The 19,822-nt window shown below is 37.0% G+C and overlaps 1 protein-coding gene across 1 annotated transcript; it reads right to left on the minus strand.

Moving 5' to 3' along the window:
* Positions 1–12,446: 12,446 nt before the first annotated feature.
* LOC129559383 (olfactory receptor 7A10-like) lies at positions 12,447–13,430 on the minus strand. The gene has a single exon (XM_055431051.2). It carries the CDS (start codon positions 13,398–13,400, stop codon positions 12,447–12,449), a length of 954 nt encoding a protein of 317 aa, XP_055287026.2. The 5' UTR covers positions 13,401–13,430.
* Between the last annotated feature and the right edge of the window lie 6,392 nt (positions 13,431–19,822).

Here is a 19,822-nt window from a genome sequence, read left to right on the forward strand (position 1 = left end):
TAGACTAACCAAGAAAAATATTCTTTTAGCGAATATGACAAAATTTATGAAGGAGGAGTTATTTCATTAAGATCAGTAGACGATTCACATTTGTAGGGAGAAATGTACATTTTTAAGCAGAAAAAAGCTAATTCAATAATAAAAATAAATATTTCCAATAATTCTACATCCAAATGGAACAAACCAAAAAAAGAAACAACAACAACAACAACAAAACCTTTTGCCCGGGCACCAGTCTTCCACACTTCAATACAGCATGAAAATGAAATTTATTGCTTAGTAATATAAAGTATTGAGAACCTGTATGCAGGTCAGGAAGCAACAGTTAGAACTGGACATGGAACTACAGACTGGTTCCAAATAGGAAAAGGAGTACGTCAAGGTTGTATATTGTCACCCTGCTTATTTAACTTATATGCAGAGTACATCATGAGGAACGCTGGGCTGGAAGAAGCACAAGCTGGAATCAAGATTGCTGGGAAAAATATCAATAACCTCAGATATGCAGATGACACCACCCTTATGGCAGAAACTGAAGAGGAACTAAAAAGCCTCTTGATGAAAGTGAAAGAGGAGAGTGAAAGGGTTGGCTTGAAGCTCAACATTCAGAAAACAAAGATCATGACATCTGGTCCCATCACTTCATGGGACAACAGAGAATGAGATGTCTGGATGGCATCACCGACTCGATGGACATGAGTTTGAGTGAACTCCGGGAGTTGGTGATGGACAGGAAGATCTGGCCTGCTGTGATTCATGGGGTCGAAAAGAGTCGGACACGACTGAGCGACTGAACTGAACTGAATATAAAGTATAATTTAAAATTTTGCTTCATCATATGTAGTTAAGGTCTTCCTTGACTAAAAGACCATATTAAGTCAACCTATCTATTCAAATTTGTGTTTCTGTGTAGACTTCACAAGGAGATGTATATTTGATAAACATTTTGCCAGTCGCTATGGTAGGTACGTGGACATGACTGAATAAAAAAAAAAACCAAGATGTTAAGGAGGAGAATAAAACTCAGTCACCACCTATAAAGCATGCGTGAACATGCATGCTAAGTCGCTTCAGTAGTGTCTGACTCTTTCAGACCCTATGGACTGTAGCCCACCAAGCTTCTCTGTCCATGGGATTCATCAAGCAAGAATAATGGGGTAGGTTGCCATTCCCTTCTCCAACATATCTTCCTGACCCAGGGATTGAAGGGGCAGCTCCTGCATTGGCAGGCAGGTTCTTTACCACTAGTGCCACCTGGGAAACCCATCTATAAGGCACATTATTAGTCAAACTCTACATGATCAGGAAGAGCAGTTAAGGTAATTTTGTATATAAATAAATGATGTATGCAAATGTGGCAAACTGTGGTCTCAGATTTTCCTCTGTTATAAAATATACATTGTCTGGGTTTTCAAGTGTAGTTTTTATTCACATGAGAAATACAACTAATAACTCCAGTATACAAAGGGAAAAAAAACTTGGGATGATAAATATAATTTGAGAAGAAATTATTCGTAAGACATTCACACTGCCCTATGGGGGAAGAAAACAGGAAGTTCCAAGTATTTCTGATACAAGATTGGGGAAAACTTTGTAAAATAGGAAAATAAATGGTAAACTATCTATATATGAGACAGAAAAAGAAGCCTAATAAGGTGAGTTACATACATTTCACAGAGAAGGTGCCAAGTAGAGTTATTCCATATGAGTAATACAACTCATGACTATTCTTAGTGCTGCTGCTGCTGCTGCTAAGTCGCTTCAGTCGTGTCCAACTCTGTGCGACCCCATAGACAGCAGCCCACCAGGCTCCCCAGTCCCTGGGATTCTCCAGGCAAGAACACTGGAGTGGGTCGCTATTTCCTTCTCCAATTCTTAGTGAAACAAAAGAAAAAAAAAACTTGGGATAATATTTCATCTGAGAGGAGATTATTCTTAAGATTAAACTACAAAAAAAAAAAAAAAAAAGACATCCATATTCTCAAGAACCAGAACTTTGCAACTATTTGGTGTAAGTTTGGGGAAAGCTCTGTGGAAGCAGAGGAATAGACAAATGGAAAAACTGTATGGATATCAGAGCAGAAAAGTTGATAAATTGAGTTACTTAAGTGTAGAGAAAACTTGAAGTCACGGAAATGGAAATTTCAAGACACAATAGAAAGATAAATTTCTACTTCCATAATTTGATTCAATAAAGGTAGTTTCAGGCTCCATTGATTTGAGCCCTGCAATCACGGGTTCTTCTTCAGTCCAAGAATAGTTGGTCTTTTTGTAGAAACCATCCAAATGAATCTTTCAGAAACCCCTTTATGTCTTTATTTTACAGACTGTAGATGAAGGGGTTCAGCATGGGTGTGACTGCAGTGTACATCACTGAGGCGGCTAAACTTGACTGTAAGCAGTGGGTATCAGCAGGGCTAAGATACACTCCTAGGACGTACCATAAAATTAGGCAAAAATTGAGAGGTGAGATGCACAGGCGAAAATGCTCTATCCCTCCCCTGAGCTGTTGAGACTCCTCTTATGGAGGAAACTATTTTAGAGTAAGAGCAAAATATTCCAATGAAGGGACCCCCACCTAGTACTCCAGCTGAAGTATACATCACTATGTCATTCAGAAAGGTGCAAGTGATAATACTTATGATAATTGCAAAACTAATATAATCCTCAACATTGAAAAGCTGAATGACTTTCCACTAGAATCTAGACTAAGACTATGATTCACACTCTCACCATTTCTCTTTAATGTAGAACTGGAAGACAAAAAAAAAAAAAGAAGTAAAATGTATTCAGATTTTCAAGGAAGAGGTAATGTTGTCATTAAACACAGATAACATGATGCTCTATATACATGGGAAACTCTAAATATTCCATACAAAACCTAGTAGAACTGATGAACAGATTCATCAAGGTAGCAGGATACAAAATTAGCATACGTAAATCAGTCACATTTCTTTACACTAACAATGAAATCTCAGAAAAGGAATGTAAACAAGCAATTTCATTTAAAATTGAATCTAAAAAATACTCAGGAAAATACCTCACCAAAGAGGCAAAAGACTTATATACTGAAAACTCCAAAACATTAAGAAAGCAAATTTAAAATGATTCAATATTGGAAAAGACCCTGATGTTGGCAAAGATTGTAGGCAGGAGGAGAAGAGGGTGACAGAGAATGAGATGGTTGGACAGCATCACTAATTTAATGGACATGAACTTGAGCAAACAACCAGAGATGGTGAGGGACAGGGAAACCTGGAGTGCTGCAGTTCCTGGGTCATGAAGAGTCAAACATGACTAGGTAACTGAACAACAAAAATGGTTCAAAGAAATTGAAAGTTATTCATGCTCTTGGAATGGAAGAATTAATATTGTTAAATGGCCATACTACCCAAAGCAATCTACAATTTTAAGGTAATCCCTATCAAAATACCCATGACATTTCTCATAGAACTAGAAAAAATAATCCAACAATATATATGGAACCATGAAAGACCCACAGTTGACAAAGTAATCCTGAGGACAAAAGAACAAAGCAGAAGGCAAAACCCTCCCACATTCAGACAATACTATAAAGCTATAGTTATCAAAACTGTGCTATTGGCAAAAATTAGACATATGGATCAGTATAACACAAAAGAGAGCCCAGAAATAAACCCACAGACCTATGGACACTTAAATTTTGAAAAAGGAAACAGTGGGAAACAGACAGTCTCTTTGGCAAGTGGGATTGAGATATCTGGAACAACCACATGTAAATCAATGAAGCAAGAGCATAGCTTCACACTATACACAAAAATAAACTCAAAATGGCTTAGAGACTTAAATATAAGTGAAGACACCACGAACTTTCTAAAAGAGATCACAGGCAAAACATTTTCCAACATAAATTGTATTAATGTTTTCTTAGGTCAGTCTTCCAAGACAATAGATATAAAAGCAAAAATAATCCAATGTGACTTAATCAAACTTATAAGCTTTTGCTTCCAAAGGCAATTATAAATAAATAGAAAAGATAGCCTATGGACAAGGATAAAATATTTGCAAATGATGTGACCAACAAGGGATTCATTTCAAACACATGCAAATTAAATAAAAAACTAAATTGAGGAATGCACAGAAGACATAATTACACATGTCTCCACATGTGGATGGCCATGAAAAGATGCTCATCATCTCTAAGTATTAGAGAAATGCAAATCAAAACAATAATGAGGTACAACATCAAACTGGTCAGAAATGTCATCTTTAAAAATCAGCTAATAACAAATTCTGGAGAGGGTCTGGAGGAAAGGGAACCCTCTTTATACTGTTAGTGGGAATGTAAATTGGTGCATCCACTGTAGAAAACAGTAAAATCTGAAAACAGATTTTAAAAAATTTCTTCATGATAGTAGCCCAAGTCCTTCTGCAGTCATCCTACAAAAGATACTGAGTGAGTTCCTTGATGATGTCCACAGGTGGAAGTGTTTCTGGAGTCCTTGGGTGGGCAGGTTTGGGGTCTGAGTAATCAAGTTGCCTAATTCTCGGGTCCCTGTGGTCTGTCCAATGTCTGACACCATACAAGCAAGGGCTGGATCTTAAAATCACCAGAGGAGACAAGGTGCTTGAGTCTGTGGTGGTGAGCATGACATGTAGTTCTATGATCAGTAATGAAATTTTGGTCCAAAGTTGCCAACCAGGTGCCAGTGACCCCTGCTATGGGCTTGACATTTCAATCCGTAGAGATTGGTTTTATTCTGGTGAAGATTGAGGTCTTTAGTTTGAATGAGATTTCCTAGAGAATGGGGCCCATATGCTGGATTGGTTCCATGTCAAGCCTGAATGTTGGGTCTCAGGGGCCAGCATGATGCTTAGATGAGCCACAAGCCTGTGTCTAAAGGAGACTGCATGGACTGTCTGCTGGAGCTTCCATGGATGCTGAAAGCATGAGGAATAGCCTGGTGCTGCAGCAAGTTCAGATCTTGTGTTTGCAGGAACTGACTTGAGGTCTAGACCACAAGGGCTGCTGCTGCTGCTGCTAAGTCACTTCAGTCGTGTCCGACTCTGTGTGACCCCATAGCCGGAAGCCCACCAGGCTCCCCCGTCCCTGGGATTCTCCAGGCAAGAACACTGGAGTGGGTTCTAGCCTGACACTATTAAACACATGGCACTGAAGTATGAAGTGAAGTCAAATACTTCCTTTACGTGTCTTTCCCCCACTTGTAGGTTTCTATTCTATTCAATACATCTTTAAAAAAGCAGTTTCCTTTATCAAGGTGCTGTAATGCCTCACCTGAAATGCTTTGCTTGTATGAAAGTGTTCTGGTGAATGAATAGTTCTTCAATTTGATGCTCCTGGGAGGGGATAGGCATAGGATTTCCTACACTGCCATCTTGTTTTGATGTCACCCTGGGAAAGTCTCTCTACTTCCTCTATTACTGCTGCTGCTGCTGCTAAGTCGCTTCAGTCGTGTCCGACTCTGTGCAACCCCATAGATGGCAGCCCACCAAGGCTCCCCCGTCCCTGTGATTCTCCAGGCAAGAACACTGGAGTGGGTTGCCATTTTCTTCTCCAATGCATGAAAGTGAAAAGTGAAAGTGAAGTCGCTCAGTCATGTATGACTCTTCATGACCCCCTGGACTGCAGCCTACCAGGCTCCTCCGTCCATGGGATTTTCCAGGCAAGAGTACTGGAGTGGCTTGCCATTTCCTTCTTCAGTTTATCGCATGGCATGCTCTAATCAGTTAAAGGGGAAAAAATCTAAGTATGCATGACTCAGGGTCAGATTGAATACAGGTAGCTGAGCCACACTGAACAAGTGTGGATGATATGTCTTCTAACTTGGAAGAAAGCAAAGTGTTATGTATGACCATAGGAGCTGTGGAATAAATTAAGAAAATGCACATATGATAAAATCATTTTTTCCTGTAAACTAGATTAATTAGATATAGAAATGAACGAACTGACTATAATTTAGTTTAAGATGGAAGAGCACTATAGCCAGGCCCAGATGAGCCTTAGAAACCCTATGTAGGAGAGACGCCCGGCTCCGGTGGCGCAGACGCGAGAGACGCCTGGCTCCGGCGGCCCAGACGCGAGAGACGCCCGGCTCCGGCGGTGCAGACGTGAGAGACGCCCGGCTCCGGCGCAACCGACCATGTGCAGAATCGTGGCTGAGAGGAGCTACCCCGTGCCCAGGGTTAGGGCGGTGGCCGAGAGGAGCTGTACCACGTCCAGGAGGCGGTGGCTGCTTGGGCACCGGAGGGCCGAGAGGAGCTGATCCACATTCAAAGCAGGAGGGGCAGCCTTGAGGAGATACCCCTCGTCCAAGGTAAGGTACAGCGGCTGCACCTTGCTGGAGCAGCTGGGAAGAGATACTCCACGACCAAGTGGAATATAAGAATCCAGTGTTCTGGGGAGGAAGGAACAAGATGGCGGAGGGATAAGACGGCGAGACCACTTTCTCCCCCACAAATTCATCAAAAGAACATTTGAATGCGGAGTAAAGTCCACAAAACAACTTCTGAATACTGGCAGAGGTCATCAGGCTCCCAGAAAAGCAGCCCATTGTCTTCTAAAGGAGAGAGAAGAAATCCAGCTCCACCCACCAGAACACCAACACATGCTTCCCTAACCAGGGAACCCGGACAAGTCACCCGTCCAACCCCACACACAGCGAAGAAACTACATAATAAAGAGAACTCCACAAACTGCAAGAAGAGGGAAAGGCCACCCCAAGCAAAGCAATATAAGCAAGATGAAGAGGCAGAGAAATACCCAGCAAGTAAAGGAACAAGATAATTGCCCACCAACACAAACAAAAGAAGAAGATATAGGGAATTTACCTGATAAATAATTTCAAATTTTGATGGTGAAAATGATTCAAAATCTTGAAAGCAAAATGGAGTTACAGATAAATAACCTGGAGGAAAGGATTGAAAAGATGGAAGAAAGATTTAATAAGGACTTAGAAGAAATAAAAAAGAGTCAATATACAATGAATAATGCAATAGATGAGATCAGAAACACTCTGGAGGGAACAAACAATAGAATAACAGAGGCAGAAGACAGGATTAGCGAACTAGAAGATAGAATTGTAGAAATAAATGAAACAGAGAGGAAAAAAGAAAAATGAATTAAAAGAAATGAGGACAATATTAGAGACCTCTGGGACAATGTTAAACGCTCCAACATTCGAATCATAGGAGTCCCAGAAGAAGAAGACAAAAAGAAAGACCATGAGAGAATACTTGAGGAGAAAATAGTTGAAAACTTCCCTAAAATAGGGAAAGAAATAATCGCCCAAGTCCAAGAAACCCAGAGAGTCCCCAACAGGATAAACCCAAGGCGAAATACTCCAAGACACATATTAATCAAATTAACAAAGATCAAACACAAAGAACAAATATTAAAAGCAGCAAATAACACATAAGGGGATTCCCATAAGGATAACAGCTGATCTTTCAACAGAAACTCTTCAGGCCAGAAGGGAGTGGCAAGACCTACTTAAAGTGATGAAAAAAAATACCCTACAGCCCAGATTACTATACCCAGCAAGGATCTCATTCAAATATGAAGGAGAAATCAAAAGCTTTACAGACAAGCAAAAGCTGAGGGAATTCAGCATCACCAAACCAGCTCTCCAACAAATGCTAAAGGATCTTCTATAGACAGGAAACACAGAAAGAGTGTATAAACTTGAACCCAAAGCAATAAAGGAAATGGCTACGGGATCGTACTTATCAATAATTACCTTAAACGTAAATGGGTTGAAATTTTCAAAAAGGCTAGGAAACAATTCTCATAGCCATCAATAGTTCAGTGTTGAGTTCATGAATAGTTTTTAAAGTTTGGGACAAACTGTAGTATTTGCTATTTGAAGTACTATTTGTAATTGGCATATTACGATGTAACATTGGTCTTCATTTCCAACTTAAAACGCCTAAAAATGCCTAACAGGTTTTTAGATTTGTGAATTTTAGTTGGAATGTATTTTATGATGTTACTAAACCTGCAGAAATATTGAAATATTTCAGAGAACTTATTCACTGTACATTTAATTTATTTTATTTGTAAAAGTTATGAACTGTAGAAAGTTTTACTTGTTGGGTCAAATGCTTGTTGCTTCAAATGCTTGTTGCATTTGAAGTGCTAGTTACAAGAAAATCAAATACCTTCAATGTATAAATGCTATTAAGTTTTTAAAGGACTCTGGAATATAAGTAAGTTTGTTTAAAGAAATTTAGTCTATTCAACCTGAATCAGCTCTGTCAAACATTAATTAAAAGCCTCATTTAAAAAAAAATAATAAATAAATAAATAATGGTGGTGGGAGGGAGGGTTGGGAAGCTGGCTGGAGGTGGAGGTGGTGAAGTTTATAAATTTAATTAAAAATGAAGTTGCATTTCCATTTTCCAAAACCACCCATCCACCAGCGTACTGTGTCACTAGACATTATGTACAATTTTACTTTGCGACAGAAACCATTACATTTAAAAATTCATTACAGCAAGGTTAGTTAGACACATGATGGATGCAGCTTTAATCCTGCCATATATTATTACAGTTAAAATGTAAATGACGAAAAATATTTTGTGCTTATCAGCATTTATGTGGAAATGTGTTTTACAGTGATATATGGTGTTATATTTCTATTATTGTGATGAAAAAGAAGGCAATACAAAAAGACGAAGTGTTTATTAAAACATGAAAAAAAAAAAAGAAATAAATGGTTTTGCAGCACTGAAGAGATTATAGAAAGTAAATAAGCTAGATCAGACCTGTTTTATATAGTAATTTTATAGTTTATTTTAATTATTTCAGTTGTAAAATATTGTTATACTGTTAATTAGTTCTGATTGTTCATATTAAACTATTGTAATGCAAATAAATAAATAAATCCTAAAAAAAAAAAAAAGAAACCCTATGTAGAGATAGACAGCTAATTACAGGCTCATGAGGAAATTAACAGAGCTTGGAAAAATTCCATACCATCCTATCCCATTAAATAACAAATACATTATGTTTTGGGGCTTCCCAGGTGGTGCTAGTAGTAAAGCACTTGCCTGCAAATGCAGGAGACATAAGAGACACCAGTTCAATCCCTGGGCCAGGAAGATGCCCTGGAGGAGGACATGGCAACTCACTCCAGTATTCTTGCCTGGAGAATTCCATGTACAGAGGAGCCTGGTGCGCTATAGTCCATGGGGTCGCAAAGAGTCAGACATGACTGAAGTGACTTAGCATGCACGCACATTACGTTTTACCATTTTATTTTAGGATGGCTGATAATGCAGCCCACTAAAAAATGTAATAAAGTGAATGAAGTGGGCAATAGTAATCTACTGTTTCTTTTTAAAAAATGTTTTATTGGAATATAGTTAATTTACAATATTGTGTTAGTTTTAGGTGTGCAGCAAAGTGAATCAGTTATGCATACACATATCCCCTCTTTTTTGGATTATTGTCCCCAGGTTAGACCATGTTCTGACATTTGGAGATTACAGATTACTTTGTTACTCAAGTTTTTTTTTTTTTTTTTCTTCATAAAATTGCATTAGCTTGAGTCTGATACCTTAGACCACTTGAGCATCCTGATAGCCTACAGAACTGCATTAAAAAGTGACTTGATTGATATTCCTCTCCAGATACCAAGGAGAGCTTGCAAGGACATACATATTTGTACACAAAAACTGTTGACCCTGAACCATTTGAGTAGGCAGAAATTTAAGTTCTTTCATGAATCTTGATCATGAAAACTGAAGTAATTCTATTGTATCATATGGGAGATATGAAGTGGATAATATCACTTACTGCTCATTTTTTTTATGACAGTATTTAGAATGAATTAGGTTTTTTGGGTAGAACAATGGGAAATAATGGTTGTAGGCATCACTTCAAGTTTTCAATCAGGAAGAATAAGATGATTCAATAAGAAAATATAAAACAGTTTCATCAGTCCTTCACCTCAATGAAGAAATCATCTTATGCATTGACACCGATATCCCATACTATTTTTTAAAATTTTCTTACAATTTAAAAACATACTTTTAAACTTTAATGAACTATCTAGACAACAAATTACAACTGAATCTGAAATAAAGACCCTGAAACATACATTCATTTGTAGTATGTAAATTTCATTCATAAATGTATAAAACTATGGATATTGTGAATGTCTCGGCATATAGTCTAGGAGATGAATTGCCTGTTTATTAGTTTGTGAAATTCTTGTATTGTCCCTTCTCAGTATTCTCTGCTTCCTATGTATTATGCTAATACCTCTATTTCTTACTGTCTCTACCTATGGGTAAGGAGGTTTTCCTTAATTTATTGAGTAGATGTATAGTTTGAAAATGAATGACATGCATGATATTACAAAGTATAATTTAAACTTTGTTTCATTATTTTCAATGTCTTCTCTGACCTGAAGGTCATATTAAGTCAATCTATTTATTGAGGTTTCTGTTTCTGTGTAGACTGAAACTGTCAGACATGTATTTGATAATCAGTTTTTTCCAGTAACTATGGTAGTCAATGTGGATATAGAGCCTGCTAAGAGAACAGAATACTATTTAGGAGAATAAAACTCAATGGCCTTTCATATATAAAAAAAGACACTGGCATGTTAAAGTCCTCATTATCAGGAACACCAATTCAGGAAGTGATATTAAAAGGAACAATGGACATAGACATAAAAAACTGTAGTCTCAGGTTTTTCCTCTCTGTAGTGCTATAAACACAACCAAGTTTCCAAGCTTAGGTTTTTTTCCCAATAAAGGGGTAACTCATGACCAGTCTTTTTAGTAAAACTGAAGACATATTATATTGGGTGATATTTGTCATTTAAGAAGAAATGATTCTTAATAAGTTAAGGCAGTTCTATGAGATACATGGGAATTTTCAACATTTCATACCAAAGTTTGAAGAAAAAGAAGGGACACAGGAGGAAAGAAAAAGAAGAGAAAGCCTTTGAATATTTTCATTAATAATGAGGTAATTACATTGTACAGAGCAGCTGAAAAAACTAAAAATTCCAGGAAACAAATAAAAAGGCAACTTCTACATCTACAATCTGATTAAAGAATCACAACTACTGACTCTCAAACTTTGAGCCCTGTAGTCATGGGCGTCTCTCCAAATCCTTTATAATTGGCTTTTTTGGACTCAACATCACAAAGAGTCTTTTCAGAGCCCGCTTTATGTCTTTGTTTCTCAGACTGTAGATGAAAGGTTTCTGCATGGGTGTGACCAGAGTGTGCATCACCAAGGCAGTATACTTGAGCTGCGGGTAGCAGCAGAGCTAAGGTACACTTCTAGGCTTGTACAAAAGAATAAGGAGACAATTGAGAGGTGAGATGCATTGGTGGAAAATGCTTTATACTTCCCTTGAGCTGATGAGATTATATATATATATATACTGGCTTTCATAGCAGCAGTGTTTAAAGTGACAGGTAGGAAGGCAGATTTTAGTGATAGAGTTGGTGGGTGGATTGTTATGGAGGTGCATCCCTTTGGAAAATTGTTTCTAAGTTCTTCCGATTTCTCAGTGAGTTAGGAGTCAAGGGTATCAGTTTACATAAGGATGGGGGAAGATGATGTTTAAGGTATGAAGATACAGAAGACAAGAAATAGTCATTGCAGGGTTAAAAAACCAAACAAACAGGAGAATGGTGGGAAGAAAAGAAATCAGGAAAGGAAGGAATCAGGAAGCAGGCATTACAATCCTAGTATATGGAAAGATTTTGAAAGGAAGGTCATTTTGCTCAAACGTACGTACATTGAGTTGGTGATGCCATCCAACCATCTGCTCAGCAAAAATTCAGGGCTTTCAAGTCTTCCTTTCATTCTCAATTCATTAGTCACCTCCCAGTTTCATTTCTTTCCCACCAAGACCACACACTTTTGATCAGGCATCCATCACAATTCTACTCCTTGTCCTGTCAATTACTTCAAATTAGCCCATTCTTACCTAGTTGATGCACTCAGTTTGTTGGCAACCATTATTCTCCATAGGTATGGTCCTGCATGTCTGCTAGATTTTGTTTCCTTTTCTCATTAAGAAAGAACTAGTTTTTCTTCTACTTGTGGTGGATTTGAATTTCTAAGTTTTATAAATCCCTGGGCACTTCCTCTGCTTGGAAAATAGTCCTTATCTATTTTTTCCCCCAATCTAACTTCCACCATTAATGCCAGCTAATCTGCACCTGTATATATCATTAATAAATGACTAATAGCCAGATATCATGATCATTTATTATTCTCTGTGTGAAAGCAGAAAAAATATTTTATATGTTAGAGTGGAAATCTTAAAAAATTGAATCTCTTAAATGTAGATAGTTGAAGTCAAAGCAAAGGAAAAACCAGGAAATAATAGAAAAAGCATAATCTACACCTACAATCTGGTCAAAAAATAATGATTTCTTGCTCCAGTTTTTTTAGCCTGGCAATCATTTACACTTCTTCAACCAGAGGTAAGTTGGCATTTTAGAGATGCCATCCCAATGAATCTTCTCAGAGCCCTCTTTATGTCTTTATTCCGTAGACTGTAGATGAAAGGGTTCAGCATGGGTGTGACCACTGTATACATCACTGAAGCTGTTATATTTGACTGTGAGCTGTGGGTAGAAGCAGGGCTAAGGTACACTGAGAGGACTGTACAATAAAATAAAGCAACAACCGAGAGGTGAGATGCACAGGTGGAAAATGCTTTATATTTCCCCTGAGTTGATGAAATTCTTCGTATGCAGGAGATTATTTTAGAGTATGAATAAATGATTCCAGTGAATGCACCACCACCCAGGATTGCAGCTGCAAAATATATTACTGTGTCATTAAGAAAGGTGTCAGAACAGGCACATCGGACAACCTGATTGAGTTCACAGAAAAAGTGAGGGATTTCCAAGCCTGTGCAGAAGGACAACCGCAGCATCATTAAACTTTGTAACAGGGAATTCAGAGCACTCATTGCCCAGGACACCAGAACCAGCAGTCCACAGAGCCGGGGGTTCATCATGACTGTATAGTGCAGAGGGTGACATATGGCCAGGTAGCGGTCATAGGCCATCACAGTCAGGAGAAAGTTATCCAACCCTGCGAAGAGTAGGAAAAAGTGTATCTGGCTAATACAACCCACGTAACTTATACCTTTGCTCTGCCTCTGGATGTTCCACAGCATCTTTGGAATGGTGACGGAGGTGAAGCAGATGTCTACAGAGGAAAGGTTAGAGAGGAAGAAGTACATGGGGGTGTGGAGTTGGGGGTCTGAGCTCACAGCCAGGAAGATGAGCAGGTTTCCAAACACAGTGATCAGGTACATGGAGAGGAAAAGCCCAAATATGAGGGGCTGCAGTTCTGGTTCCTCTGAAAATCCCAGAAGAAGAAATTCTGAGATTTGTGTATCGTTTCCTGATTCCATGTAGTGGAGGGCACTACCTAGCAATAAAAATAATAAGACTGATTTAACAAAAATGGACCTTACTTGAATAATTGAAATGGTACAACTTACATTTTGCAGTCAAGAAATCAACACCTACAGTTTTGGTGTGAAACTTTTCCCCTTTGGCGCATCCTCTGATTACAAATTCCTGTTCATCTCTGTCTTTTCACCAAGTAGTCATGTATTGTAAACTTTGAATGAGGGATTCTGACAAAGCATTGAGGCTATATATTGAGTACTCACCATCTCCTGAATAAATAGGGTGTGCTAAGAGACACAAGTCCCTATAGTCCAATGCTGGAGAAAGAATGTAGACAAGTAGAATTAGAACAAAATTTCAAATGGAGAAAAGTTAGAGAAGGTATATAGTAAGTAGTAGATGAGGTGTTATTTTTTACTGGGTGTTCAGCTAGGCTGGCAAACAATATAACATTTGAACAGAGATATCAAGGAAGAAGGTCTGGGGTGTTAAGGTTATCTCAGGAAATGTGGGCCTGGCAGGAGAAATGGCCAGTGCAAAGACCCTGAGGAAGGCCATTGTTTCTGATAGTCAAGGCTCAAGTGGAAGTTTGTGTGTCAAGGGGAATGACCAAGAAGGAGAGTGATGAGAAATAGGACAGAGTGCTAAGGAATGAAGATACAGGGAGTAATCATTCACATGTTGTTCTTGCACTTTATAAATTTTATTCCCAAGAAATTCTGAGCATAGGAATTAATTTCACTCTTAATTTTAGTATTATGGTAACTTTCTTGTGTCTGCATATATATATTTTAATTTGTTGATTTTATTTAATATATTTTTGCTCTAATCTTATGATTTCCATCATTCTGTTTTGTATTTATTTTCATTGAAGTGTAATTGCTTTACAGAATTTTGTTGTTAACTGCCAAATAACATGATGCCATTAGTATACATATGTCCCCTCCTTCTTGAACCTCCCTCCCATCTCCCTCACCATCCTCCCCCTCTAGATTGTTACAGAGGCCTTGTTTGAGTTCTCTGAGTCATATAGCAAATTTCCATTGGCTATCTCTTTTACGTATGGCAACGTAAGTTTCCATGTTACTCTCTGGTGTCTGTATTTTAAGGAGAATAATTTGCATATATGAGTTCAGATACTCTTGCCATAAGGACTCTCATACCTCACAACACACACACACACACAAACACACACAGCATCTTCTCAACTTCAGTTGCAAAATTAGAACAGAAATAATACAAGGTGAGCTGTCAAAACCAGATCATCTATACCCTCAATTATGGGAAAGTAGTACCCAAATTCCAGTTATTAAGTTTTCTATGGACAGTGACACATGGCTCTCCATTTTAATATGACTATTTTCTCTCATTATTTGATGAAACATTTAAAAAAGTTCAAAAAGCATAGTTGTAGGAAAGAAATATACATGAGGGAGAAAAATGGCCTAATAAACTCAGGTGGTCTCTGAGAGAAGGAGATGAGGAGAAAGCTTCTTTAGTTTGGGGAGTACTGCAACTTCTGTTATAGCCCCGTCCATGGGATTTTCCAGAATACTGGAGTGGGTTGCCATTTCCTTCTCTGGGGATCTGCCCCACCCACGGATTGAACCAGTGTTTCCTGCATCTCCTGCTTTGCGGGAGGATTTCTTACCATCAGGCCACAAAAGAAGCCCCGTGATGCCCAGAATAACCCGTAAAGCAGCAAAATATCAATTTATTCAAAAGACAAAGGACTGATGTCCTTATGATGCAAAGATAGTTTACTGAATGAAATAGGAAAATGAGCAAAATGAATAAACACATAATTCAGAATAGTGAATCACCACTGGAGAATGAAGCCAAAATTCTGTAGCTTAAAAGGATGCTCACCCTGTGTGCTTTCTATAAACTTCACATTCACATTGCGCTGCTCTTGACCACATAGATCTAGTAAACATTGAACTTGACTGTTTCACCAGATGTGAAAGTTTTAATGCTCAGAGTCACTATAATACTTCTTCCCTTTTTTTGAGTCTCATTCACTTTCTTACTTGGAAATGTTCATGCCTCCTTTGTCTTCAAAAACTCCATCTATGCTTTCACATTGCTTGAGGAAGCTCTCTCAAGAACCATTTTTTTTAAATTAATAATTCTAAAAGAAAATGACATTTCCTCATACACTTAATTTAATTGTATGAGGCATCAATGTGTACTTCTAATGCCTTGTTATTTTTCTATGTTGTGAATATCTTGACACATGTAATGATGCTACACTTACTCACAGCCATTCTGACCCCACCCACACCAGACTTAGTTGGAAATGGTAGATGAATAAATATATATTACTTGAACTTGAAAGATTATGGTCCCACAAAATTGCCAAGGCTGAAAGATGATGAAAGGATGAACAGAGGCAGGGAAATGCTAGAATTAAATATAATAGATTAAATACAACACAAAATAACTTATCAAAGAGCATCCCCCAGAGTAGGGATACAGACAAAATCACATCAAGGTTCTCTTTGTTCAGTCCCTTGTATGTATGTTAGTATATCAGTCTGTGTATGTACATATGAGTTTATTTCTGTATTGGCATATACTACAATATGCAATGTAAAAGGCATGTAAAACAATGTAAAAGGCATGCCTTCTTCTCTACATAGTCAAAATATCTGAAATTTATGGCAGTATGAGAAGTTTCTCTATTTTTGTTTATTTTTATTTTTTAAAGTTTTTTTAATTGGAGTATAATTGCTTTATAATATTGTGATGGGAAACAGTATGAAGATTGCTTAAAAACTAAGAATAACATCACCAGATGACCCAGCAATCCCACTACTGGGCATATGCCCTGAGAAAACCATATTTGAAAAAGACAGTGTACTCCAATGTTCATAGCAGCAGTATTTACAATAGTGATGGGCACAGTCTAGACCTGATTCTGTTGCTAGTCCAACATGAAGAGGCTTCTCCATGTCATATTGCATAAAATCCTACAGAGGCCAAGATAATATATCCTTTTAACATATGATTTATCTCTGAGGACAGTATATCACATTTATGAATTTATACGATTACAACAAATTTTTCTATTATGATTTAATATTCAAATGAACAGAAGCCTCATATTTTTTTCAGTTTTGTGTTTTAAAGTGTGTGCGTTTATATAGAAAAATATTGAGGCAATGACAATTCACAAAACAAAAATGATGCAAAGAAAAATAAAACCATGTGAAGACTAGTGGTTTCAATTAATTGTATTAAATGATATTTAATAAGATTGATATGAAATAAGACATATAAAATTTTAATTGTATTATTATGGGTCTTTAATTATAGTTCAAAACGGCAAAGGCCTATTAATGGAAAATGTAAAAACACAATACTTGAAAAGCAAAAAAATAGATAGTATCTAAAGTTTTACTTTCTATCAATATAACAATAAAAATATTCCAAAATGCTTATGAAAAAGAAGCAGTAGTTAATTGAATGAAAAAAAAAAGCCTTCCACAAGAGGGGAGAAAATGACTTCTATTTTTAAAAACAAATCTAAGCATAAAGGCAAAAAAACTACCATTAAGGAAATGCAGATGTGAAATAAGAACATGCTACATATAAAGGACTGTTATTACTACCGAGGATACAGAAAAAATTTCCAAATATGTAAAATATAACATGGGATGACATGACATGATTAAATAATAGAACCAACCACTTAATAAAGCAAGCTCTGGGAGTTGGTGATGGACAGGAAACCTGGCGTGGGGTAGTCCATGGGGTCACAAAGAGTCAGACATGACTAGTGACTGAACTGATTGACTGAACCACTCAAAATGCATATATTTTCACAGATCCCCTCCTAAAACATATACATATTATGTAATCATGGGCACCACATTTTTTTGCTTCTTAAAACATTTGTTCAAAAATTTAGAAATGTCTTCCTTTATTGAAACATGCATATTATCATATGTGAAACTAATCGCCAGTCCAGGTTCGATGCATGATACAGGATGCTCGGGGCTGGTGTACTGGGATGAATCAGAGGGATGGGATGGGGAGGGAGGTGGGAGGGGGGTTCAAGATGGGGAACACATGTACACCCAGGGCAGAGTCATGTCAATGTATGGCAAACCAATACAATAATGTAAAGTAATTAGCCTCCAATTAAAATAAATAAATTAAAAAAAATTAAGAGCTGTCATTTATGCTCTCATATAAAGTATCTGTCAACTATTTTAAAAAATTTAGGTACTTTAATACTATTTAACCTGAGATTAACATCTTATAGGCACTGTGACTTAAGTTTTAGAAAATTTTGTGCTGGGAAATAGTATAGACCATATGTTAGCACACACACACACACACACACACACATGTATATACATATATATATATAAGTTGATTTATATATATAAATTAATATATTTTACATTATATTATAATATATAATATATATAATATATAAAATTAATAAATTTATATATATATAAATTAATGTCAAAGAGCAGTTAGTGCAAAAAATCAATTTTTGCTGAAAATATGGAACAAAAACAATATTTAAAAACTCAGGTGCCTGTATATAAACTGTGAAAAAAACTTTCACATTCAACTTATAATAGAAAAAATATGTAAAAATCTCCCCCAAATCAACATATATGGACTCATCAGTAATGAAATAACTGCAAAGACAAAGTATTCAGTATTCTTCTTCAGATTTATTAGATGCATTTTTTTTCATGTGAGCACATAGCATAAGAGAAGATATTGTGAAATAGATGTCTCACAAACTGATGTTGCAGGTAATATCTACCTCCTTTGACTTAGATGCTTTTTAAGTGAATACAGAATATGCTTAAATTTAAAAAATATTCAAATTGCTGCATAGGCCTCCACATATAATACTATGTTTGTTCTTATTCTGCTGAACAGCAAAACTCATATATATTTTAATTTTACTGGAAATATGTTATCTCACTTATTTTACATTGTCATTGAACTAGACCTTCATTCCCATCACTTAATTGTCAACTTGCATTGCAGATTCAAAAAAACCCATTATTATTAGCAGATTAAATAAATAAACTGTACATTGTTAGTTAACCAAGAATATAAACACAGTATTCTCTCACCTCTGGGCTAGGCTGTTTAGGTTCTTAGCTGAATTCAGGTGAAAGTTCTCAGGTTTCATATACTCTGAATCTTTCCTGAAGTAATTCCTCTGCTCTAAGACTTACCTAGATGAAGTTTCTTAGAAGGAGGTCTCTTGTGGAATCTGAGTCACTGGGTGGCTGATGATGAAGACTGAAGCTATCATCAGACAAGACAGCAGAGTGTAGTAAAGCATTGGCCCCTGATCCAGACTTTTGACTCTAAAAGCAACTCTGTGTCCAGTCCAGCTTATGGATGCAAACACTAAGGGACCTCAGCAAGGGAGATATTAATAGCTAGACCTATTCATTAGGCATATTTCCCCCCAGTTAGTTTTACCTCTCCATATATGATTTCTCTCTGGGCCACTGTAATAAAATGAAAGAAATACTTTCCTAATGAGTCTCTGATCCCAAGAGATCAGCTTCAAAGTCAAGTAAATCCAGTCTTTATTACTCCTTGTGCTTGATCTTGTCTGTTTTTCAGAGGTCTAATCAGGACAGTTGTAGCCTAATCCTAAATTAATTTTTTTCCAAACCCTGAGACTAAGGGAACTGTTAGGACTAAGTTCCTTTAATCCTTAAAAGATTAATTTGTGGTGAGCACAAAGTCCTTTAATTCTCATAAAACTGCTTTTTTTCTTCAACAAGAAAGAAGTGTTCCTTTGATATGTAATCACACTTGTTGACTTGTAACATTTGTCCAAAATTTAAGAGTGTCCTTCTTTATTGCAAGTTAAGAACTGTCATTTATTCCCTCACATAAAATATTTGTTAATTGTTTTCTAAAAATTAGATGTTTATTTATTTATTTTTAAAAATTTATTTTAATTGGAGGCTAATTACTTTACATTATTGTATTGGTTTTGCCATACATTGACATGAATCTGCCCCGGGTGTACATATGTTCCCCATCTTGACCCCCCCTCCCACCTCCCTCCCCATCCCATCCCTCTGGTTCATCCCAGTGCTATTAATGTTATTTGACCTGAGACTAATAGATTTTAGGCACTTCATGGCATATGTTGTGCTCTATTTCCCACTGCAGAAATAAATGTGCCTGAAGCAGTTAAATGATTTATTGAAAGGCTCAAACTAAGGCAGGAAAGGGCTTTGATCAGAATTCTGTCAGGATACTTCCATGTTTCAACTGTAAGTCATTGGTTCTCAACCAGAGATAATTTTGCCCTTGAGATATTTGTCAATAACTGAAGCAATACTGCTACACACCTACAGTACTCAATACAACTAATTACCCAGCCTTATTTGTCAACTGGAGAAGGTGAGAACCT

This window comes from Moschus berezovskii, chromosome 8, assembly GCF_049115385.1.
Source record: "Moschus berezovskii isolate FMDL1 chromosome 8, NW_MosBer_1.0, whole genome shotgun sequence".
In the NCBI taxonomy this organism is placed as follows: domain Eukaryota; kingdom Metazoa; phylum Chordata; class Mammalia; order Artiodactyla; family Moschidae; genus Moschus; species Moschus berezovskii.